Consider the following 25050-nt stretch of genomic DNA (forward strand, 5'->3'; position numbering starts at 1 on the left):
TGTTTTTCACCCACAGGGATCCCGTATCTTACAGGGACTATACCCAAAATCTTGGAGCCCAAATGGTCATGACTTTCTCAGCTTAGGAGAGTCTCCTGTCCCACAGAGTGGGTCTCTGTGTTCCTCTTCTGTTGCTTCCCTTCCTGTGAAGTTCTGGCCTGGACGAAGGCCATCAGGAGAACTTGGAATGAGCGGGAGCTGGAAACAGGAGAGGGCCCGGGAGAAAGGGGTGGGGCCCAGGGGATGACACACAGCCATGATTCTTGCTGTCCTGTCTGCTGCGGGCTCCGCTGCAGCTCCTCACTATTGGGTGACTGTGGTCTTCCTCTCTAGAGAAGGCGCACTCCTCAGAAGGGACAGCGCTGCCTGCAAGCCCCTCCAGTCTGCTTGCTCGGTGCCCTGGCAGGCAGAGAACACTTTTCTGAGGGCGCAGAGAGGCCGGCTTCAAGCCTCACTACAGAGCACACCAGAGTCCATCCCGGGGGAGGAGGAGAGAAGGGGTAGCAGAGGTTGCCCTGGAGCCTGAGGCCCGATGCGGGCTGCCGGCTGCTCAGGGTAGATCAGAGTGCTGTGCACTCTCGGAGCTCCCTGCGCCAGGTAACGATGCTGCTCAAGAAATGAGAGTCCAGGTTTACGTCCTCTGGGAGCCCTGCTTCCTCTTCCCACTGGAGAAATAAAAGTGACTTCTCCACTCACCCTACTCACAATGAAAAGCTACTTCAGTGCTATGTCCATTCATCCTTCCTCTTGGTGACAGAGGTTGGTTTGCAGAGTGCTCCACACTACTGTGCAGCCCCCTCCTCTCCCCGATTTAGGAAGAGCCACCCATCTGTGGATAGTCTCCTGGCTAATCACCCCTCAGGGTGGTGGGTGGGCATGGACAGACCTGTGTTAACTTGGGTGTCTTGGGGGGTAATCCTCAGAACAAAAGGGTGGGGGAGGGGCATACAGCTGACCAGGATCAGATAGCCAGGAAAACAGAACAGTTACATAACTGTGTTTGCTATGGCTCAGGTGGCTCTGAGAAGGCAGGGTGGCCCCCTGACAGCAGGCAGTGCCAGAGATGGGGAAGAGTCACTGTGGGGGACAGGGGAGGGTGCTGTTAGATGATAAGGGAGTCAGGAGATAATGCATTGCGGTGAAAGGAATCTGCTCTGTTGTTGACAACAGCCAGGTTACCTAGGACAGCCTGCCCCAGCCCCAGCCGCTCCCTAAACCCTGCCAGCTGTCTGCAATGAGCAGAGCTGAGCCTGGAGGGAGGAGTCAGGAAATCAGACACCTGGTTCTTGGCCGAAGCTCTGGACTTTGCTATTCTTTTGCTTAGAGATTCTTACCCCTAAATAGGGGCAGAAAATGTGTCCTTTGGTCGTGGTGCCTTATGCTGTCTGTTCCCACTGATCTCTTATCCTCTCTTCTATGAGGCTGGTAGGCATCAGGAAACGGGGTGGAGGGAAGCTGTTATCTATACAATAGCTCCTCCAAGCACATAATAGCCTAAGACTCTGGGAAGGAGAGTGATTTTGGCTGGTGCCAGAGCCAAGCAGGCTCTGGGCTGAGAGAGGGCATGAACCCAGCAGAGCCCGGGTGTCAGCAGACACGCAGAAGTCAAACAGTTCTGCAGGTGTCCAGCAGGGCCTACCCGCCTCCTACCAAGCTCTGTGCTGGGCTCCCTGTTCCCACAGAGATGACACTGGTAGCCAGTCCCCAGCTCCTTACCCATGGCTGCCAACTCCCTTTGTGAGAAACAGGAAGTTGGGACCTTGGTCAGCTCCACTGCACCCTCTACATTAAATATTTATCTTGGAGTCCAGGTCAGAGCCCTAGAGAATAAGAGAAGCTCGCTGCTGGTGAGAAGGGGCATGACCAGGGTTCCTGGAGTTGGAATATCTTCAGCATCACCATCTTTGGAGAACAAGGAAGAACATGAAAGCCACGCAGCCCTTCCTAGTCCTGAGGACCGTGACAGGTGGGGAAGGAAACTGGTGACAAGGAAAATGGGCATGTCATTTGTCCTGAGGGGGCAGGTAGGGGATGGTGACGAGTGCTGTCCAAGCTCTAGAGCCGGGAAAACGCTCTGCCACCAACCCTCCTTTCTGCTGCTGTCTTCTCTGGGTGGGGCTGCTGTGTCCACCCCCCACCCCCATAGTTCAGCTTTCCCGGAGAATCACAGACGCTTGCAAGGGGCCTTCGAGGGGATCCCGTTGAGTTCCCTGCGCATGTCGTAAGAGCCTTTACAAAATTCCAGCTCTACAACTGGCAAGACTCGAACCCTGGGATCATTTCTTCCTTGGGATCAAGCTCTTCCTTGGAAACTTTGCATCGGCTTCCCAGTGCGCCCCCAGAGGTCCCAGTGTGCTGGTGCAGCCCGCAGACTCGAGAGCCGCCAGCGGCCGCTCCTCCCGCCGCTCCTCGGCCCGAGCGTCCCTTCCGCTGTGAGCTGTGCTGTAGTTTCAGCGTCTTCAACACAGGCAGGGTAGCCCATTAACGGAAAAGTGGTTTCATCTTTCCGCCATTCCCCTCCTACTCAACTTTTGAGTTGAATGAAGCGCTTGACAACACTCTAGTGCAGCGATTTTCAACCTTTTTCACCTTGCAGCACATGTTATCTAAAATTCTGCGGCACATCAAAACACATGTATTTTTTTTGCCAATCTGACAAAAAAAAAGTATAATTTTGATTGATTTACCAAAAAAGTAATAATAGTAATTGCCTACCCTTTTTGCTCCAAAGTGACTTTAAAAAATCAGGGGCCTATACTTGCACAGAAGGATGTCTGGTACCAAGAATTAACAAATCAGACGCAACCTTATCGGGCCACGTGACCAATAAGATGCAACTCTATTGTATGACTATATATTTATGGTTCAAGACAGGGCGTTCACACCGGAAGGCCGCTGTTGTCATTTTTTTTTTTAATTTTTTGACAACCTAAGGAAAAAGCGGTCAGTGCCCCTGACCAAATAGGTACTGCATGTGGAAAAATTCTTGCAGACACCGATTGAAAATCGCTGCTCTAGTGCGTGGAGGCCTTGGGACAGCAAACTTGCCCCCAGTAGATATGCAATGACTGCTTTCATATCTTCCCAATTTATAACTGACCACTCCCCAAATAGATCTGAATTTGCCCGATCTATTTGCTATTTGGGACTTGGGGTCCCAGAGCCAAGCCAGGGGCTAAGGAGTACTCCGGAGTCGGTCCTGCTAGTGGGGAACACTCACCGAGCGCCCTCATTCCCCATCACAGGCCCCGTGAGCGCGCAGGGGCCGGGCAGAGGGGAGAAGGGACTACCCGAGAGGTCGGGAGCCCACGGGTTCGGGCTCCTGGGGCCACAGTCAGAGCCGCGGGAACAGCGGAAAAGCTGCGAGATCAAAACAAACGCGGTGTGTGGGAACACTAAGACCCGGTCACCGGGTCACCCGGTCCCCGCCAAAGGGAGCCGCCCTCATCCTCTTCAGGGGCGCGGCCCTCGGGGGAGGGGGGGGTTGGGGGAGGGCCGCCGCCATCGGCCCGTTTCCGCCAGGGCCGCCTGCCGCGGGGCTCGCACGAGTAAGCATCGCCTGTTTGGCGCGCGCGCACGCGGGTGTTGCGCGCCCAGACGCGCGCGCAAGCCCAAAATCTCTCTCCCAAGCCAGGGGTGGGGGAGGCGGCGGGGCCCTGCCTCCGTCCCTCGGGCAGCGGCTCCGCGGCCTCCAGGGAGCCCTATCTCGGCCCCAGCCCGTCTGCAGCGAGTTCCCTTCTCCCGGCCGCCCGCCGACTCCGTTATCAGCTGCTGGCTGCGCCCTGCTCTTTAATCACCCCTGCCCTCCATCCCCGCTCCGCCGTGCAGCGGGTGCCTTCCCACCCACTGGAAATGTCGCTGGAAACTCTGAGTGGAGCTCGCCCCCACCCCACCCCCAGCGCCCGCCCCGACGCCAAACTTGCGGTGGGGGGGCGGGGAGGCAGCTGGGAAACCAGAGCGGGCTCTCCGGGGACCCTGGCGGCCCCTCCCGGCGCCTCCGTGGGCCGGCCCGGCCCCCTCCGCCAGGGCCACAGCGTCCCCGTGGCGCGCCCCGACAGAGGCCACTGGCACGCCTGGGCCGCAGGCCCGAGCCCCCGCCCCGCAGGCCCTCCACACCCTCCCCGCTCCCGGGCTCCCAGTCCAGATTGGAGGACGGCAGACGGCCGCCCGCCCGCGCTTCTCTCGTCCTTCCTCCCGGGGCGAGCTCTGCCCCGTCCATCCCTCTTCCTTCTCGGGCACCCGGCCTCGAGGAGCCAGTCCTGACGCGGTCACGAGGGTGGACAGCGCGGCCCGGACAGCTCCCTGCCCCTCCCCGCGAGGGCCCGCCGCGGCCGTACCAGGCAGGCGCCCGGCCGAGATGCTCCTGTCCTCCCGGGCGCCCGCAGTCCCCGCCACCTGCTCGCCGGGGAAGGTAGGTGTGGGGAGCAGAGGGGCAGGGAGGCACCTGCACCCAGCCCGAAAAGAAGGCACAGAGCCCTCCCCCGGGGTCCTCGCCCCAGACTCTGTGGTGGAAAGAGGTGAGCAGTGCCCCCTCTCAAGCCACAAAAAGGAAAATTTGAGAAAACCTGTCCTGTCCACGTGGACTCATAGCTAGAAAATACCCGCGAAGGCGCCTAGGGCAGAGCCCAGGTCCGGGCAGGACTTTCAGGGGCGAAGGAGCCCCGACCACAGCAGAGCCCTCACCTCTTCCAGCTCTTTGGAGCTGGCTGCGGGAGTGCAGGGCAGCTTGCGTTCCAGGAGGACTCCGGAGATATCCTGGCACCCTCTGTCCTCTGCCAAATGAAGAGCCAGTTTCCCCTATGCCTCCCTCCCCGTGACAGGCGAAACACTCAGCCCGTCCTTCCACGCCCACCCTTGCATATCCCTGGAGCTGTGCCACAGGGAGAGGCAGACTGGGCCCCCAACAACACCCGAAAAATAGGGTGCTGTAGGGGGACCCCACCTCCACATCCTGCTGGAGGACTGAGCAGGGTAGGATGGGACAGATGGAGGCTGGGAAGGAGGCAGGGTCAGCTGCTGCTAGAAACCAGCCTGCCCCCACTTCGGATCTCCCACTCTCCTCTGCCTTGATTTCCCTGGACAAGGGGAGGGACAGCAGCAGGAACTGGGGTATGTCTGCATGTGTTGCTTTTGGTAGGAGCCCTAATTGGATCCAGCTGGTGAGCGGCCCCTCCTCCCGCCCAGCCCTCCGCTTCTCCATGCAGCCAGGGATGAGCCCGGGGAAAGCTAGGTCCCCAATAGGCCTTTCAAGGGTCAGGAGAAATTCTTGCTCAGACCAGGGACAGGGAGCTGCCCCGGCCTTGTTTGGACCCTCCATGCCCCATTGCTTGAGCAGGGACTGGGTACAGGAGGATCCACAGCCCCTCTTGTACCTGCACCCCCCCGGTCTCCATAACTCTTGTGCTGTACACCCCCACCCACAGCTGACACCCTGACACCCTCCTGACTCACAACCCCTGTGCTGCTCCCATGTCCTGCGCCCCGTGGTACCCTCAAGTCACCTGTGCGTTCCACCACAGATACACACAGAGGACCTTGGGAGGTCCTCACAGCCCTCCTAGGAGCCCCCAGGCCCCACTGCACACACAAGCCTCAGTGGACAAAAACACCAGAATTGGCCCAGCCCCAGAAGGTGGTGGTGGTTGGTTTGGCCTCCGGGACAGGTGAGGGGGGCCAGCTCCCCACCACTGCTCTCTGGGGAGCAAGCCCTGTCAGACTGCCCCACCGCCTCCATCTCCTGGGTGCCTGGAGCCCCTTCCCCTGATCAGGGGGCAAAAGAACCCAGCTGGCTAGTCAGGCATGCTGCTCCCAGGAAGGTCTGTGGGAAAAAAAAAAAAGCCTGGAGGTGTAGGAGAAAGTGGTGTGTGTGTGTGTGTGTGTGTGTGTGTGTGTCTGTGTCTGTGAGAGAGAGAGAGAGAGAATCAGTGCCACCCCTCCATGCACAAGTTTCTCTGACCCACTGCTTGGCCCTTGCCCCCTGCCCCCAATGGCCCCTGGAGCCCCCCTGAAGCCGAACAAGGCAGCTGAAAACCCTCTGAGCTCAGGAGCAGCTCCTGCTGCCTAGAAATGCCCTGTGCCCTCCCCTCCCTGGATCCTTGTCCCTGCTGGGCAGTGGGCGGCGGCCTTGCCCTTGCCTAAGGCCTCTCCCACAGGGGCTACGGGAGGCAGAGGGAACTGAAACAAAGTCCCGCGTGCCCAGGCCTCCTCGGCCAGCTGCCCCAGTTCCCTCTGCCTTCCCGCCGGGGGAACGGGCTGACTGTGCAGTGAGAGCCCCAGAGGGCCTGGCCAGCCTCCCCACCCCCACTCCCACCCGGAGCTCCTGCCCTGGCCTAACAAGTAGCTCATTGTGCCTCTGGGAGCCGGCCCTGGCAGCCTGCAGTCGGGTGCCCAGAGTGGCCTGTTTCCTGGGTGCTGGAACTCCCACCCAGCCATCCCCTCCGCCCCCACCCCCAGGTCAAGCCTAGAGGGCACAAGCAGCCGGTCCAGCAGGGCTTTCCCTTCCTCCCTCCTTCCCACAGAGGACACGCAGAACAGCTGCTGGCACACCCAGCGTCCTCCGACCTTGACCCAAGTATGCAGGCCCCACCCTACAGCCTCCCAGCTGGGCTCAGCCTGGACGACTTCATCCCTGGCCACCTCCGGGCCCAGGCAGGGTCATCCTCCAGGGGGACTCGGGTGAGTGAGGCAGCAAAGTCCGTGGGGACCTGGCAGAACAGGTGGGAGCAGCGGGATTAAAGGACTGGAAGGAGGGGAGGGGTCAGAAGACAGCTCTAGGGATCAGGCTGGCCCTGGAGCCCCACCGTGGTGTACGGCCAAGCCTTGGCAGCCATCCCTCCCACCCTTCATGGAAACTTCAGGGCCTGAGCTGCCACTCCTGGCCCCTCCTGGCCCCTCCCCACAGGTGCCTGTGATCCGGAATGGTGGCTCCAACACCCTTAATTTCCAGTTCCATGACCCTGCGCCCAGGACCGTGTGCAATGGGCACTTCCCACCGAGAAGAGACACTTCCAGGCACCCAGGTGGGTCTGTCCAGGAGAACCTGGTCCAGGAGCCCCAAGGGGGTGGGGTACTCCCGGCCCAGCTAACTGCCCTCCCCGGGCAAGCACGTGGCTGGCCCGAGGGAGTGAAAGCCAGAGACAGCTGACACATCCCTTCCCCACCCTCCGTCCCTGTGCCAGGAAAGGAAGTGTGCGGGGGACACTGCTGTGGGGGGACTCCAGCAGGGCAGGGAGCAGCTCGGGCTGGGGGTGGAAGGGTGGAGGGTGTGAGCACACGTTGGCTGCGGAAGGGTGTGGGGCCCAAACCAGTGAGGCCCAAGGTGGACAGGCAGCCCTGAGAGTGGGTCAGCCCCTGGGCTCCTGGGAGTCACCCCAGCCTGGGCCACAGGGTCCAGGAGACCCTGGGACACCCTGCCTGCAGGGCCCAGAGGAGGCAAGCACTCTGTCGAGGAGTTGATTCCTTTAACAAATGGTTGCTGAGCACGCAGAACGTGCTGGGCACTGTAAGGATGCTTCACAGCCTCCTTTATTTAATCCCTCGACATCCGGGCAAAATGTGGGCGTCTTTCCGGTCAGGAGCCGGGTCTCAGCCACAGTGGCTGAGTCCAGATCCACACAAAAGTCCTTCCCTAGGCTGCTGCCCTGGGGACCTGGGGCGGAGGGTCTGGGGAAGCTGAGGCCCTGCAGCCCTGTCTGGTGAATGAGTTTCTGTCCCTTATCCAGAGACTCGACTGTGCGGCAGGCGCTGTGCTGGGCAGGGTCACACCCACTAGGTGTCCCTGAATCCTCGCCACGGTGCCCCTGAAAGTGGAAACTGAGGCACTGGAGGTTGACTGCTGTGCCCAAGGTCACATGACCAGTAGGTGGCCGAGCAGTGGCCCGAATTCAGGTCTGTCCCCTCCAAACCCAGCGTCTTTTCTGCCCTACCCTGCTGCTTCCTCAGCTGGGACACCCCCAGCATTTTCTGTAATGATTCCCAGCCCTCATTCTGGAAGCTCTTAGGACAGCCCCAGGAAAGCAGGGTGGGGTGGGCACAGATTTCTCAAGACAACATCCATTTGTATTCACTTTAACTAAAACACAAACGGAGGCCCAGGTCCTGCTGGGAATGGGAGGTTGGTGGAGTCTGCGTCATCCGCTCCAACAGACAAGGAGATGTCGAAATGTTCAAACCCACAGGGATCACTGTTCTGAGGAGCTGAGGGGTGGACAAGGTCAGGTGGGGCCCCTGCCTGGGGCTAACGCTCTCATGCACACACCTGCAGACCCTGCTTGGTATCAGACCTGGCCAGGCCCTGGGAGCCGGCCCTCCGGGACCCAGAAGACCCCCACCTCCCAGCATCCCCAAAACTGGTCAGCCACGTGGACCAAGGACAGCAAACGCCGGGACAAGCGCTGGGTCAAGTACGAGGGAATCGGGCCTGTGGATGAGAGCGGCATGCCTATTGCCCCCCGATCTGTGAGTCCAGGGCCGGGGCCGAGATGGATGGGGCCCAGGGACCCACGTAGAGCGGTTCTGTGAATTAAAGTTGGGGCAACCAAGGCAGTACCCAAGCATTCCAGACTAAATGAGGGGTCACACTACAATGGGTTCCAAAGGCTGTGCACCCCACAAAATTAGTCTTGTGTGTCCAAGTTGCACATGGTTTGTGGAGTAAGGGGTCCGAGAATGCCCCTGGCTCCCAAAGGCAGAGGGCCAGCGCTGTGAGGACCCCTCTTAGTGTCGTGGTCACAGTGCTCGGGAAGTGGTTGCTGGGCGGAAGCCTGGCTGCATGAGTGAGCAGAGTCCTGGGCGAGGAGGCCTCATGGCCATGTGTGAGTGTGGGCGGGCCCGGGTTCCAGGCTCCCAGCGGCTTTGCCTTTCTTGCACCCCCTGCCTGTCTCGAGCCAGACACCTGCCTCTGGTTCCATTCACCACTCCCTCATCTGAACCTGAACCCGAACCTGAACCTAAACCTGAACCTGAAGTCAGTGACATACGCTTTCTGCCTCCCAGGGCTGCCTTAAGGCTCATGTGGGGCAGGGAATGTGGACAACCATTTCCACCTGTATTATTGCATTGATTTTTCATTACTTCACATCACATATTCTTTGTAACAACATCAGAAGTATAGGAAAGCAAAGTGAAAAATGTGTGACCCACCCTGCATCTCACAGCTGGGGGTCATCACTGATGGAGCTCTGCCCACAGTTCTTCTCTTCTTAGTGTATCACGAGCCACACAAAGTTATTGCCATTAAAGACACCGCACACCCACCCACTGGGGCTTACAGGGAAAAGACTCCGTAAGGAAGAATTTCTGTGACTTGATATTGGACAGGTGGCCTGACTGTGCCTTTTCTGACCCCAGAGTGTTGACAGTCCCAGGGACTGGTACCGGAGAATGTTCCAGCAGATTCACCGAAAAATGCCAGGTGAGACAGCCTTCCAGTGCCCTCTCTGCCTGAGTGGGCTCCGGGCCGTGGGGCTCGGGAAGGGAGGGGTGGAAAAGGGAACTTGCCTCCTCAGGGAGCACTCCAGGCTCTGTGCTGAGTGGGTCCTAAAACAGGCTGGAGGAGGTGCCCTCCAATCTCCTCCCTGTCCTTGGGGGATGGGGGGAACAATGAGCAGACACTGTCCCCAGTATCCTCTGAGTGTACTGGGGATCCCCGAGGACCCTCATTCATTCAGTCATTCCCTTGGCCACCTCTTGAGCACTCACTGTGCTGAGCGCTATTCTGGGTGCTGAAGATAAAAAAGAATGAAAATGAATGTTCCTGCCCTGGGGAAGCTTAGGACAGAGGCAGACGGAGAACAAACATGAATACTCAGCATGGCAGCTGGGGGTCAGCGCTAGGGGACAACAGGCCAGGCGCACGCAATGTGGGGAGGCTGGCAGGGAAGCACCCCCCCACCAGCCCCCACCCATGGCCCCGACCAGCTCAGCTCAGTGGCATCGGAGCAGAGAGCTCAGGGAATGCAGGAGTTAGCCCTGCAGGGCAGAAGGCCCGGAGACCCAGGGGCAGAAGCAAGCCAGCATGTTCTCGCATCAAGGAGGGGCCAGACTGGAGTGGAGGGGGCATGTGGTGGGAGATGGGATTGGGTCACGGAGGGCCTTTGGGACTATTATAAGGGCTTTGGCTTCTATTCTGCAAGAGCCGAGGAGCCTCTGAGCAGAAGAGTGACATGCTCTGACAAGTGATACCTGGAAAGGCTCACTCAGACTCTGCCAGGTGGGAAAGAGAGGACAGGGGCAGAGGCATGGGGCCGGTTAGCAGGCTTGGCTTCAGTCCAGGCCAGAGACCACAGCACTTCAGACCAGGGTGGCAGCAGCAGGCCCGGCGGGATTCGGAGACAGAGTCATGGGACTGACTGTGGCAGGAGAGAGAGGAGTCCTGGCTGACTTTAGACCAGAGCAGGCCATCCAATGGCGTCGCAACTTCTACATGCAGGGAGGACTATGAGAGGGGTCGGCGTCAGAGACCCGTGGTTTTAGACATGGTGCATCCAAGGGGAGGTGTTGAGTGGGCAGCTAACACACAAGTGTGTAACTCAGCAGCCACGCTGGGTCTGCAAGCAGAAATGCCTGGGACTCAGTCAGTCTTTGATGTAAATTGCCCAAGTGATTCTAATGTGCAGCCAAGGCTGTGAATCCCTGGGCTAGATGTTATCTTTTAAGCCAGAAGACTAGACAAGGTCACCTGGGGAGGGAGCAACAGAGGCCTGAGGATTGAGCCCTGGGTGCTGGGAGGCCCCCAAACAAGCAGGACTCAGCCATTGAGGCAAAGGGGGTGTGGCCGGGAGGCTGCAGGAGAACCAGAGTGGTCTCCCTGTAGCCAAGCAGAAGAGGAGTTTTGAAAGGAGGAAGGGACCCACGGTGACAAATACTGCTGACGGGCCCCTACACTGACAATTTGACTTGGTAACGTGAAAGTCACTGGGTTCTGGGGAAGAGCTGCTGGGGCAAGAACGGTGGGGTGAAGCCTGCGTGCGTGACAAGCAGGGGAACTGGGGACAGTGAGTGAGCCACAGCCAGCCGAGGGCTTCAAAGGAAAGCAGAAAGCCCCGGGGAACTGGAGGAAGGTGTGGGGCCCCGGAGAGGGGTGTTTTGGTTGGTGTTTGAGGAGCTGTGGGGGCATGTCTGCCTAGGAGATTGGTGGGTGGGCCGGTCAGTTGCTTTTCCTAGGAAGCCCCAGAGAGAGTCATGAGCACCTTGCAGAGTGGGTCTGGGCAAAGGGGGAAGGATGCTTATTTAGGAGAGGGTGCGGAAGGGGAAAGAGGGAGAAGAGGAAGTGCAGTTTCCCCTACTTGACATGGTGAGGGCAAGTCTAAAAGGTCAGGGAGCTGGATTTTGTGGGAACTGGGGAGGGAGGAGTTCAGGGCAAGTTGGCTGCCCGCTGCCTGGGTTGGCTGGCTCAGGCCTTTGGCCAGAGGCATTTCAAGCCCTCCCCAGAATGGCCCTCCTAATTCCTTCCCTCCCTCGGGACATTCTTCAGGCCCTGACTCAGTCCCTTGGCTCCTACTGTAGATAGGAGGCAGGCTGGGAGCAGCTGAGGCAGCCTCTCGGGGTGCCCCGACCTCGTCTGCTGTCCCACCCCTGACCCAGTCCTTTCGCTCTCGCAGACCTGCAGCTGGACTGGACCTTTGAGGAACCACCCAAAGGTGAGGGGGTAGCCTAGCCCTGTGCTTGCCCCTCTCTGCTGCCACACCTGGCTCTGGGGGTCCCCACTCAGCTTAGTTCAGCTGGAGAAGTTTGTGTAACCCACTTCTGGTGAGATCCAAGCCCCTTAACAGGTGGTAATTAACAGCCTTAGCTTCTCTGTCCAATGAATGCCCAGCCTGGGCCATGATTTCTCTGGGCCTCTCTGTCCTAGTGAAATGGGGACACTATCTACCCCAGAGCTGGCTTGAAGATTTCTTAAAGGGTGCAAAACTCACCGTGCAAAGCCCACATTCAGTGGTCCCGAACACCACCCCACTTCCCCGAGAACTACCCAGGAGCGTGGGTGGGCATGGGTGCCAGGTGCCCCCAACCCTTGCTCTCACTGCCCCCACCCCCACCTGTCTTCTGCCACCCTCAGTGGCTTCCTCCTGTGCCACCTCTGCAGACTCAAGGCATCCAGGGCCCCCGCACAGACCTGCCTCCCGGCCAGGCCAGGCCACCTCTCTGAGCGGGTAAGCTGCAGTGGGGAAGGGGCTTGAGAGCTGAGGGATCCTGGCTTCCTTGTGGGGACTGGCACCCCCTGGTGGTCACAGCAGGCACAACCTCAAAGCCCAGCCCCTTCTCAGGGTCCCCATGGTGCCAGGTTCTGCCCTACCCATCCAGGGCCCAAGGGGAATTGGCAGACTGGGGTGGACTTTGCACCCATTCCTAGTCAGGACCCTTTGTGGTGCTTTTGTGGGTGGCAGCAGGGTCCGTCATCCCAGAGACCCACAGGTCATATGGGGGGAGAGCCCTGTGTACCGTGACTAGGTATGGACTTTGTGGCCACCACTTTGATGATGCCTGAGAGAAAACAAGGGGGTGGGGGACCCCAAGTGTCCTCCTAGATGCCGCTGAGAGAGGAACCGCCCTAGAGAGGTGAAGGACGAGGCTGCTTTTCTCTGTGCAAACCACACAGGCCCAGCCTGGCTGCCAGGACCTGGAAGGGCTCGACCTCACCTTGGGAATTGGGAGCTTTGCTCACAGGGAAACAATGAAGTTCTCATTCTTTCTGGGAGGGGTCAACCCCACTGGCACAGCCGTAGCCGGCCTGTGACTCTCAGATTCATCAGCAAGAGAGGCTGGGAGCGCAAGATCTGGACTTGGAGCTCTGGATTCAAGCTGGTGCACGGCCACTAGCCTTGTGACTGTGAGCAACTTAAGCAATCTAAGCCTCAGTTTCCCCATCTGACGAGTGGGAATCACAGGGCGGCTGTGAGGATTAAGGCTCATAGCAAGACTCCACAAGCATTATTAATCTACAAACTTAACTGTGACTAGAGGTTCCTTAAATTAGGAGCAACACAGTCCAGTCCCATTTTCATGGTCAATACCAATATTATTTTGAAAATAGGAAACAGTCGTGACTGCAGTGAACAAACCCTGACCCTCTGGTCAGACATTCCATCGTTTGATAAGCTTGGCGCAGTCACTCCACTTCGTGAAAACTCTCCAGTTCAACAGAGCCTGGGACATGTAAGCCGGCCAAGCAGGAAGCCCCAGAGGGGACTAAGGCAGCTCTGACAGCGCAGTGCCTGGAATGTGGCTGGAGTGGTCCCCAGATGAGGTCACTGAAGCCAGCGCCCAGAGCACTGAGGCCCAGGGCTCCAGGGTCAGGGCTGGGGCTCTTTCCCTGCCCTGGGTCTTCCTTGTAGGAGGATGTAGTCCCACACCCTTGCACACGCGTAAAGACTACATGGCGTGGCAGCAGGAAAGACCGGCTTCTTCGAATGAGCACAGACACACGGCCGCAGTCACAGGGCCAGACCGAACGCAAACACAGACTGTTCTGCAAGCCAGCCAGAAGGGCCACTCGCGGAGCCCATGCATGTGTCAGGGCTTCACGTGGCGTCTCAGCTCTGTGCCTCATGTAAGCTTCCCCACACTGTTGTGCAGGTGGGAGTTGTTCTCACACCACAGGTATGGAATCCGAGGCTCCGGCAGTTCAGTAACTTGCCAAAAGGTAGCACAGCTAGGTGGTAGAGCTGAGGTTTGACCTCAGCACTTGAAACTTTCCATTCTGTAACACCGCTCCACAGCCCCGAGCAGGAGAGGACTGGGTGCAGCTCACTCTGTGTTCACTCACGCCTCAGTTTTCCTAAAACGAAACTGAAGACACACCCTTCCCTTTCTTCAGACGAAGCTGGGACTGCTCTGAAGAGTTTCCTAGAAGCACCTTCCACTGTAATCCTGGAACATCCTCCAACCTGTCCCAGACCCCAAATCAGGTAGCCCGCCCAGCGCCCTCCCCACACTGCACCCAGTGCCTTGTTGGCCAGGTCCCTCTGCAGTAAGGGCACAGATAATTCAGTTGGGGCCTGTGCAGCTAGGTGAGCCCAGAACATGTAGGAGGGGGCCGGGGGCCATCAGGGAGGGGCCGTGGCCTGAAAGCCTGCCCAGGGTCCCAGCCCCTCTCTACTCAAGCTGATGCCTGTCCACCCCCACACAGGTGCCCAGACGCCGCGAGAAAGTGGACAACGTCTGGACGGAAGAATCTTGGAACCAGTTTCTGCAAGAACTGGAGACTGGGCAGAAGGTGAGTGTGGGTCTGGCCCTCTAAAAGTGGGTGCACCCCTCGGCTAGAGCATTTTGGCAAATGGGTTCGTCTCCTCTGACTCCCCCTTCCTGCCCTTAGCCCAAGAAACCTCTGGTGGACGACCCTGTGGAGAAGCCCTCCCAGCCCATTGAGGTGAGTGCTACAGGGAAGGTGGGGGAGAGGACACAGCGGTGTGGGGGACAGAGGAGACAGATGCTGGGTGAAGTTGGCTCCTGACCATGGCAGAGGACACAGATCCCAAAGCTCTAATCTCCTCCAGCCCCATGCAGTTCACCTCTGCCCGGCATACAGTAGTCACTCAAACCTGTGTTGAATAAATGTGTGTTGATTGAAGTAGGAGCAGAAGAGAGTGGTCAGTGTGGCTGGAATTGTTGGGAAGTATTCTTGGAGGTGGTGCTGGAGGTTGGGAGGGTTTGGCCAGGCAGAGAGGGTGCTCGGTTGGGGGGGTGTGCGGAGGCAAAGTCTGGGCGGCAGGATGGGCTGGGGGGGGGCGGGGAGCAAGTTGATACAGTGAAGCTCGGCTATGGAAGGCCACAGAGGGCTCAGTGGGACGGGACAGGAAACGGGGAGCCCGGCGGGCTCGAACAGAGAAGTAACACGACAAAAAACGGTGCTGAGGGACTATGGGGAAGTCCTAAGGGACCGTCTTGGGTACCAGATAGGTGAGCTGGGTCAGGACGGAGGGGCCGGTGACAGGCTGCGCCCAGGCCCTCCTAACACCCTGAGACACACCTCCCGGCAGGCACACAGGTGGGGCGTCTGCCCTGGCCAGGTGCCCCGAGCCCGCCATTTACCAGAGAGCGAGCACCCCGTGCTTTGTCCAGCTGCCCACCGGGCTTCTCACGTCTGACCTGTGACCCTCGCCCCCAACCGTGCACTGCCCAAGCCTCTCCCCATCACCCGGCCCAGGTCTTGCTGGAGAGAGAGCTGGCCAAGCTGAGCGCGGAGCTGGACAAGGACCTGCGGGCTATTGAGACCCGGCAGCCACCCCCCAAGGTACCGACTTCCCAGCCCCTCTGGGAGGCTCTGGGCCCCGAATGCGCCGCAGCTGGGCTCCGGTGCGTGGGACAGGCGACGGCGGCCCTCCGGCTGCACGCAGCGCGCCTGGGGCGGACTGGACGCGGGCGCTCTCCTCCACCAGAGGCGGGGCGTGGGCTCCTCCGCGCCGCTCCCGACAGCTCTTCCAGGCCGAGCCGCGTCAGCCTGACGTCGGGGCTCCCCGCCCGTCCCCCACCTCAACCGGCAGGAATCCCCCCCTGTCGCCCCGCCCGCATCCCCCGCCGCCCTCCCCCTCCCGCACGCCCCTCCCCGCGCTTCCTCCCGGGTCCCGCCCGCTCGGACCCGCCCCGCCCACCTTCTCCCTCGGAGCCACTAACTCTCCCGGAGGCGGCGGCCTGGACTGCAGCCGGACGTCCCGGCCCTGACCGCGCTCTCCCCCACAGGGGTCCCAGGTGCCCCGACGGTCCCAGGAGCCGCGGCCCCCCGCTCGGTGAGTGCCCGGCTTGCGCGGAGGGCGGCGGGGACGTGGCTGGGGAGGGACGTGGCGCGGGGAGGGGACGTGGCGTGGGGACGGGGCCGGGGGGCCGTGGAGGGCGGCAGGTGGCCGACAGGGACTCGGCACCGCTCACCACGGGGACCGGGGTTGGGGGCGCCGTCCCCGGCCACCAGATGGACGCTGTCCTCAGCTGAGGACTGGGCGGCTGCGGCCCGCAGTTCCCAGCGCACCCCCGCCTCCCTGCCGGCCGCACCCTTTCCCGGCCCGGCCCTCCGCTTTGGGAAGTAGGACGTCCTGCGGCGAGCCTGGGGGCAGCTGGAGATCGGGCAGACGTGGGGCGCTCGGGGATGAGCCTGATCCGGCGGGAAGCCACGCAGGTGGCTCACTCACTGTGTCCCCGCAGCCCCGCCTCCGCCTGGAGCCCCAGCTTCCCGAATGCACTTTACCGGGGTTCCTCCCGACCCCTGAGCCCCCACAGAATGGCGGATGGAGGAAGCCCCTTCCTAGGTCGTAGGGATTTTGTCTACCCTTCCTTAACCCGAGGTAAGGACCAGATCCTGCTCTTTTTCTCACCCCGACGACGCCTCGGTCTGGTGCCCCCGGGGGTGTAGCAGGAAGATCCTAGAGCCCCTGCTGCCACTGGTGCCTGGGTGCGGAGGGGAATAACCTCATCCCAGCCCCCCACCCTCACACCCCCACGCGTGGCCTTCCCAAGCTGAGCACATCCTTCTCCGCAGACCCTAGTGCCTCCGAACGAGGGGTCAGCCCTGCCAGGAAGGAAGAAAAGAAGGTAAAGGGGTGGGAGCCTTAGCGTCAGGGTGCCGAGAGGGTCTGGGGTGGGTCCTGGGGGCTGCTTGACCCGGGTCGCCCCCTGTGTCCTCTCCCCCTGCACAGAGGAAGGCTGCTAGGCTCAAGTTTGACTTCCAGGCACAGTCCCCCAAGTAAGTGCCCTTCTCTCCCCACCCCTGCCCCCTGGGGCTGGCTCTGCACTCTGGGGGAGGGGCACACAGCTGAGGTGGGCATCCCCAGGGGGTGGAGGGGACTCTGGGTGTTTTGGACAGGCTCTGAAAAGAAGGAGGATGGGGAGGACCTCAGCTTGCTGCTGTCCTTGCTCTGGCCTCCAGGGAGCTGACCCTGAAGAAGGGTGACATCGTCTACATCCACAAGGAGGTGGACAAGAACTGGCTGGAGGGGGAACACCATGGCAGGGTGGGCATCTTCCCTGCTAATTACGTGGAGGTGAGCAGGAGCCAGCAGGAGCCCGTGTGCAGAGCCCTAGTCCACCCACAGCTTCTCTCTTCAGCTGGCCGCCCTATCTCACAGGTTCCCCAAGAGGGAACTGGGACCTCGTCTCAAGGGCAGAGGCCACGTCTCAGCCTCATTCGTAACCGTGGCCCCTTGGCATGGCCCGGCACTTGGCCATCACTCGGGGAGTGTGTGTTCAGTGAGGGCTGCAGGTGGAACCCAGCCCAGAGGGAGAACCGGGGACTGCCAGCCCCGTCAGTGCCCAGCCTGTCACCACGCAGAACCTGTCTCTCTCAAGCGGTCTTGGGGATGAATCCTAATGACACCTGGCAAGGGTACAAAGTGTGTGACGGTTACAGGTCACATGCACCTGCTGCATCTTCATCTTCTGTACAGCTGCCCTTTGAACAATGCGGGGTTGGGGCTGGCCCCACACAATCAGAAATCTGCTGTAACCACTGTTGACCAGCAGCCTTACGGAGAACATAAATAATCTATTAACACTTATTTTGTATGTCTTATGTATTATATGCTATATCCTTACATTAAAGTAAGCTAGAGAAAAAATGTTATTAAGGAAATCATAAGGAACAGAATATACATATATTTTATGTATTCATGACATACCTTTTTTCTTTTCTTTTTAAAAAAATATTTCACTTATTTTTAGAGAGAGGGAAAGGGGCAGAAAGAGAGAAACATCGATGTGTAAGGGATACAGTGATTGGTTGCCTCTCCCACGCCCCCAGCTGGGGACCTGACCCGTAGCCCAGGCATGTGCTGTGACTGGGAATTGAACCAGCAACCTTTCGTTTTATAGGCCAGCACTCAATCCACTGAACCACACCAGCCAGGGCCATACCTTTTTCTTAAAAAATTTTTTAATAATATTTCTAGGCTACACAGTTCATATGTGAGTTTTACAAATTGTTTCAAATCCCCCCAAAATTTCCAAAATATTCCCGGGGAAAAAAATCTGTGTATGGGTGGACCCACACAGTTCAAACCAATGTTGTTCCAGAGCCACCTGAATGAGCCCTTGTCCCTCCATTAACCCAGGGAAGTGATAGATCTGCCCATTTCACAGATGAGCTGGCCGAGGTTCAGGGACAAGTCGGGAAGTAGAATATCTAGACTTTGAGTCCAGGCGTAGGTTCTTGATTTGACAGATGTAGGACTATCTGTGATCGTTGGTATTTGTGTCTTCTAAGGAATTTCAAGGTATCTAATTTATTAGTTTAAAGTTGTTCATAATATTTCCTTATTTCCTTTTAATGTTGCTAAGATCTGTGGCGGTGTCCTTTCTTTCATTCCTGATATTGATACTTTGTGTCTAATTCTCTAATTCTGGCTAGAGATCTGTTAATTTTACGGATTTTTTCAAAGAACTAACTTTTGATTTTATTGATTTTTCTCTATTTTTGTTTTCCATATAATTGATTTTTGCCTCTTTATTATTTTCTCCTGCTTATATTAGTTTTAATTCTCTTCTTTTCTAGTTTTTTACAGTGGTCATTTAAATGGCTGATTTGAAACATTTTTCCAAAATATAAGCATTTTAAGGCTATAAATTTCCCTCTAAGCATTGCTTTAACTACATCCCACTGATTCCGATACATTTATTTTTATTCACCTCAAACTGTTTCCTCATTTCCTTTGTGACCTTCTCCTTGACCCATGGGTTAGATTCTTGTTTCTTTCAGGCTCTTGATTTGACAGCCATCAGTGGGCCTCCCCTCCCCTCAGAACTGTCTCTCTGATCCTGAAATTTCACAAAGTAGATAAAGCATTCCATGCCATCAGTCATTTACCTCTTAGTATGAAACAGTTTATTAGCTTCTAGGTTTTTATGAGTAGGGTGAAGTGAAGAGAGCATGTTGACTCGGGGCAACTGGGGGTAGATGGGGAGGAGGAAGAGAGACACTCAGTTCTCAGGGACAGTAAAATGTCAGACCCTCACTTTTAGAGCAGGCCACCAAGCGATCCCTGCCCCTGGGAGCTCATCTCTCCCTGCCCTCTGAGCTCAGCTCTCTCACTGAACTGGCTTCCATCCGGGCTCCCACTGCCCCGGCCAGTAATACCCACTCCACATACCTCTAACTGGAATGCTTCCTCCAAAGTCCCCTTGGCTGGGCTTGCCCCCCGCCACCCCAGGCTTGTGTCAGGTGTGTGTCTCCTCTCTGGCCTGGGGACAGATCTCACTTTGTGGTGCCTTTGTTGTCTAGGCTGATCCTTTCTCATGGTCTTTCTTCCTGCAGGTGCTGCCTGCAGATGAGATCCCCAAGCCCCTCAAGTCCCCGACCTACCAGGTGCTGGAGTATGGAGAAGCGGTGGCCCAGTACAATTTCAAGGGGGATCTGGAGGTGGAGCTGTCCTTCCGAAAGGTGCGGCCAGGCAGGGCAGGAGGTGGGGCGGGCAGGGGCTGGTGAAGACAGAGGAAAAGGTGTGCCCTAAAACATTTTGTGAGAGTCAGGTGTGTCTGTCTTCATCCAGTATTTCTATTTTTTTTTCTTGGCCTCTGGATATGTTTCCTTTAATTTAGCCCATTTTTAAAAAGTCTGAAACTTCTAGAGTAGTTGTGCTTTTCTTTCAGTTCCAGGTTGGTAGGTTTTGAGAGTCCAATTGGCATTTTTAAAAGAATAAACTGGAAAGATTAGAATGCCTTGCACATGGAAAGGGCATCCTTTCCCATTTCGGGCCTTTCTGTGTATACCTGTGTGTGTCCACGTGTGCGTGCTGTGTACAGGTTGGTACCACACAATTTTTACTATAGATTGCGTTCAAGAAAGCTTGAAAAAAAATTGTCCTAGAAAGCAGGGAATTGGTCTCCCTGTGGGTGATTTCTGGGGCAGAGGCCATGAGTGCCCCGAGAGAATGTCCTTCCCCAGGGCAGTCCCCCGGCCCGACCTCAGCCGCATCACAGGGCTGGGGAAGCTCCGGCCACCCTCCGGGAGTTTGTTGGCAGTGGTGACAGGGTTCCCCCCGTGTGGAGGCAGGGACAGGACCCAGTCCTGGTAGTGGTGGCTAGTGCACCCAGTGCCTCTTATCAATCTGACGCTGGTCTCCGCTGCTCCTCACAGCGACCGTATTGCTTCCCTCCCTTCCCAGGTGAGGAAACTGAGGCTCAGAGGCAGAGTGACTTGTCCAAGGCCGCACAGCTTGTAATGGGCAGGGCCTGGCTCGGGTTTGTGTTGTCTGCCGCCAGCCCCCATGTGACTGGAGCTCTGCTGGGAGAGCTGGGAACTCAGAGGGGGTGCATGTACGTGTCCCCAAGGGGCAGGACCTGACCCAAACCCAGCACCATGTACTGTAGGAAGGGCTGAGACTTCTGCTCACTCTGCCAGGCAGCCCGGGTTGGCTTCCTGACCCTCTGCTTCCTAGCCTTGTGACTTCTGCATAACCTGCCGAACCCCTCCGAGCCAGATCCCTCTGGGCACCTGTGTAGGCACCCTTGGGCTCATGGGCCAGGAAGGCCCTCCAGATTCTGACTCCTCTCTCTCCCCACAGGGTGAACGCATCTGCCTGATCCGGAAGGTGAATGAGAATTGGTATGAGGGGCGCATCTCGGGCACGGGGCGCCAGGGCATCTTCCCTGCCAGCTATGTGCAGGTGTGCCGCGAGCCCCGGCTCCGCGTCTGTGACGAGGGCCCTCAGCTCCCTGCGTCTCCCCGCCTGACCACTGCCCGGCTGGCCACCCGTCACCCCAGCTCCCCAGTAATGGCACGCAGTCCAGCTGACCTCAGCGACTGGGGGGGCCGGACCTCCCCCCGCCGCACTGGCTTCTCCTCCACACAGGAGCCCAGACCCCAGGCCCAGGTAAGGTGACCTGTTTCACGTGGAGAGCTGACCCCTGCTCCCTATCCCATTACCCCCACTCCCATGATGGGGCTGCACTTGGAAGCCCTTCCCAGCCTGCCCCAGGACTGACTGGCGGGGTGACTGGGCAGACCTGGCACCACAGTCCTGCCCTGGCCTTGTGGACCTTGCTAGCCCTCAAGTTGGTTGTGTCTTTGAGCTGTATCCCAGGGAGAATGGGGTAGCCATCTGGCTCTTGGTGGGACCCCAAAGCCAGCCCAGGCCTCCTGACCCTTCAGACCCCACTTTTGTGACTTGTCTCCATCAGCCTCTGGCACAGGGTGGGGTGGGGAGTCGGGGGTATGCCGTTAACGTGCTGCGTGGCCCTGGGTGTGTAACTTGCAGTCTCCGGATGTTGGTTTCCTCGCCTGCAGAAAGGGGACAATATTCCCACTGCAGAGAGCAGTTGGGTGGGTTTATGGTTAAGTATGGTTGACGGTCTACGTGCCGACAGCCCACGAACACGCTGCTCACTCCAGCAGGCAGCCCTCTCTCACACAGCCAGCCAGTGTGAGCAGGCTCTGCCTCCTCCCGCCTGCTGCCCCCGCAGCCCTCCTGGGAGGGGAGATGCTCACAGACCCCTGCGCAGTGCGTGGGGACTGAGGGGCAGAGGAGAGTGCAGGGAGGGCTGCCCCAGGGGAGTAGGAGGCCGCTTCACTGCCCCTCCCTCATGCTGGCTTGTGTCTGCCTCTCCTCCTGTGGACCCCCAGAGTCTCAGCACCCCTGGGTCTTCTCTGTCCCATCCTGGAGGCTCCTCACCCCACACCACTCAGATACACTGGACCCCGTGAGTACCGTCTGGGGATGCTTGGTCAGGGGCGGGGGCCACTGGCAGGCACTGCTGAGCACACTGACCCCCTAGTCCACCCTGGCCCCCCAGGTAGATTTAGTAAACTCCTGGTGGGTAGTGCTGGTTCTTGCTGGGCTTACAGGTGACTTGGTGGCAGGGGTGGTGCCACCTGTCTGCTGTGTCCTGAGCTGTCCCTGTCAGCCCTTCAGCCTTAGAGCAAGCCTCCCACACTCAGCCCCCAGCCGCAGCCCCCTCCCTGGGTTTCCAGCCCTGAGGTTAGCGCGTGGATGCATGAAGTGTGGGAACTGGCAGAACAGACTCGAAGACAGAGGGAGCTCTGAGGAGGCAGGGTTGGGTGGTGAGGGCTTGGAGGGCAGGGAGAAGGCCTGGGGGAGAGGGCACTGCAGCCAGACAGAGCCGCCATCCCTGGACCCAGGCTAATGGGGGCCTGAGAAACCCTGGGGAGGCCACCGGATGACGCATGCATGGGTGTAGACTCTGGGTCAGGGCCCTGGTGGTTGCCATGACGCTGTCTCCTGCAGGTACCGGGCAATGTACCAGTACAGGCCCCAGAACGAGGACGAGCTGGAGCTGCGGGAGGGGGACCGGGTGGATGTAATGCAGCAATGTGACGACGGCTGGTTTGTGGGTATGTGGGCCTGGTGGGGTGCTGCGGGCAGGCTGGATGGGGGCACCTCATGGTCCCTGGGGCGTATTGGCTCACAGCCTGACCTGCCACACATGCCTTCTGGCCTGGCTTCTGGGGAGGCCTGGCCCTGGATGCTTCCTCTGAGCCAGCGCTTCTGCCATTGCCCTCATCCCTAGCAGAGGGATGAAGCCCAGGGTCATCGATAGATTCAGCGTATCCTCCATCCCCACCCCAGCCAGCAGCTAGCTCCCCCCAACCCCTCCCCACCGAAAGGAGAGAGAGGTCCCGCTCTCGGGGCTGGCCCAAGGACAGCCCAGGCAAAGGACTAACACAGGAAGCCTCAGGCTGGCCTTGGCCTTGGCTTCCACCTGGCCTGGCCCTGGCCCTGCAGGTTTCCCACCGCCTATTTCCCCATAGTGGGCGGGCCCTGTCCAGGCCTCCTCTTCAGAGCCCAGGCCGTCCTGGGACACTAGAGCAGCAGGCTGCCTGGGCGGGGGCGCTCAGGGGCAGCCTGGACCCGGCAGCCCGCACTTTCTCCCCTGAATCCCAGCACCTTGCTGGTGACCAAGCTTCGGACACACCAGTGATCGCTCATGAAGCACCAACATGTTAATGGTCCTCACCTTGGAGGGCGGGGCTTGGGCACATTCGCATTCTGCTCTGTCCATTTCTGCGTTTAAATTTCTTTACATCTATTAGTCAAGTTTTGCAAACTTATATAGACAGGGAGAAAAATCACCACTTTTGTGGTATAAACCACATGTACTTTTAGAGAAAAGGTTTAGAAAGTTCAGTTTCCAGTCACATTAGCACATGTTGAGTGCTCAGTAGCCACATGTGGCTTATCACTGTGGACAGTGCAAGTCAGGGAAGGCTTCCTGGAGGAAGTGGGGGAGCCGGGCCTTGAAGGGTGGCGGAGCGGGAAAGGAAGGCCCCCCAGGCAGGAGGACAGCATCAGCGAGGCCTGGGTGCAGAGTGGGCATGGGCTACTCGCAAGGAAACGGATGCCAGCCTGCCAGGAAGGGAAGGCCCCGGGCTGTCACTTCATATTCCTCTACCTTCTCACATCCCCCCTCCACCCCCCAGGACACAGGTGCCTTTGGGGGCGCAGCAGACCAGAGGCCTGAACTTTAGGCCCACCTCGACCTTTACGCAGCAGAGTGCTTTGGGGGATTCACTTACTTCTTGGGCCTTACCTGCCCCATCTCTGAAAGGAGGGTGTCGCACAGACCAGCGGGACTCCTCCGGATTTAAGTTCTGTGGTTCATCCTCCCGCTTCCTTGCTTTCCCGAGGAAGGGTGACGTCATTCTGTGCTGTCTGCGAAGTGCAAAGTGCCCCACAGTCGTTGCGTGCTCAGATGGGTTGATCATTATTGAATTCAGCGTGTAGCTTCACTTATCTAAGCTTCTGCCACTAGAGGACAAGAATGAGGACAAGGATTTTTCCCTCCACCTGCAGTTGTGGGCACTGCCAGCAGGGGGCAGGGCCCTCATAATTTGTATTAAAAAAAAGAAGTATGGGGCATGATCTTTCTGTCTTTCCTTTTTTAGGTGTCTCCCGGAGGACCCAGAAATTTGGGACATTCCCTGGAAATTATGTAGCTCCGGTATGAGAGGTCTCCGTGGCAACTCAGAGCCCAGCCACGATGGGGTGGGCAGCAGCAGCACTTCTCGGACACGGAGAGCCCCCTCCTCCCCGCCGCCTTCTCCCCAGGACCTGGCCGCTGGCATCCGCAGACAACCCAGCAGCCTGTTTCCCTGGAGCCCCTCGAAGCCCCCTGGACCGATTCCCACCCACAGCACACAAGCATTCCTCCCACAGTCCTTTTATTTCCTCCCCTTCCCGACTCCCCAAATATAGAGGTCTGCTTTGAAGTGGAGACTCTTTCCAGGCCTTATTGAGACCAGACCCCTGAGTCCCCCACCCCCACCCTGCTATGGCGTTTCCTCTAACAGGGACTGGCTCCCAGCTTCACCCCCATGGGGTTCCTCTAACAAGGACCAGCTTCCTAACCTGATGGAGACCAAAGGCCACTGCCTGGAGGGGGTTCCTCCCCCTTGACTCCAGCTTGCCTGCTGCCCCCTGAGCCTTTCTGCTTCCAGCTGGACCTGGGAGTGAGGTGGGGGGTGGACGCAGCACCTCCTTGGCATTTGAGGCCTGGCCAGAGGTCTTGCCCGAAGGCCCCCTGCCCAAAGGCTGCCCAGCCCTGGGCCTGGGCTGCGTGTCTGTCTTGCTGCTGTAGCAACCAGGAAGGATGGGCCTCTGAGGCCTGGCCCATCCCAGACTTTTCCAGGAGGCCGATGCGTGTTGCCCTCCTACCTCCCCAGCCTCCCCCAACCCCGGGCCCCCCCTGGAAGAGAATAAAATAAATCTGGATGCCAGGGACCTCGCCTCACACTCCTACGTTGGGAGGGGTGGAGAGGGTGCTCCGGTTTAGGATTATGGGAAAGTTCTCTTCAGTGGGCTGTGCTGGGAGTCACATGGGATGTGAGTATGAGTGTGTGTGCGTGTGTGTAAGGGGAAGGTGGAAAAGCAGCATTATTATCTCTAAAGATCTCAGGCCTCAGGCAGCCTTGGGCAGCCCCCAGTGTTAGCTGTCTGAGAAGCAGTGCAGGTGGGGGGGAGGAGAGAGAGAGCACTGATGTCACAGGGACCAGGGTGAGGCCTGATTGTGGGGAGAAACCAGAGATCGGCCCTGAATGTTGTCTCGTGTGCAGGCTGTTTTGATTCTGGAGCCACCGTGGGGTTGCTGGACTGGAAGACATATCTAACTGCTCTG

General features: G+C 58.6%; 1 protein-coding gene across 4 annotated transcripts; it reads left to right on the top strand.

Annotated features, from left to right (window-relative positions):
- The first annotated feature begins 1811 nt into the window (after nucleotides 1-1811).
- On the top strand, nucleotides 1812-24656 carry SORBS3 (sorbin and SH3 domain containing 3). Of its 4 annotated transcripts, XM_053910573.1 has the most exons (22): nucleotides 1812-1966; nucleotides 2246-2432; nucleotides 6519-6675; nucleotides 6902-7019; nucleotides 8264-8457; nucleotides 9349-9412; nucleotides 11601-11639; nucleotides 12086-12152; nucleotides 13817-13907; nucleotides 14129-14215; nucleotides 14315-14368; nucleotides 15146-15232; nucleotides 15679-15725; nucleotides 16135-16274; nucleotides 16469-16521; nucleotides 16626-16672; nucleotides 16856-16970; nucleotides 19235-19360; nucleotides 20484-20792; nucleotides 21542-21618; nucleotides 22164-22270; nucleotides 23822-24656. In XM_053910573.1, exons 1-22 carry the CDS (start codon nucleotides 1924-1926, stop codon nucleotides 23881-23883), a joined length of 2271 nt encoding a protein of 756 aa, XP_053766548.1. In that variant the 5' UTR covers nucleotides 1812-1923; the 3' UTR covers nucleotides 23884-24656. The 4 variants fall into 4 exon arrangements, with proteins under 4 accessions (XP_053766548.1, XP_053766547.1, XP_053766545.1 ...); XM_053910572.2 differs by lacking the exon at nucleotides 2246-2432 and having other exon boundaries at nucleotides 1814-1966; XM_053910570.2 differs by lacking the exons at nucleotides 1812-1966; nucleotides 2246-2432 and adding an exon at nucleotides 3578-4411.
- The last annotated feature ends 394 nt before the right edge of the window (nucleotides 24657-25050 follow it).

This window comes from Desmodus rotundus, chromosome 9 (genome assembly GCF_022682495.2).
Source record: "Desmodus rotundus isolate HL8 chromosome 9, HLdesRot8A.1, whole genome shotgun sequence".
Taxonomy (NCBI): Eukaryota; Metazoa; Chordata; class Mammalia; order Chiroptera; family Phyllostomidae; genus Desmodus; species Desmodus rotundus.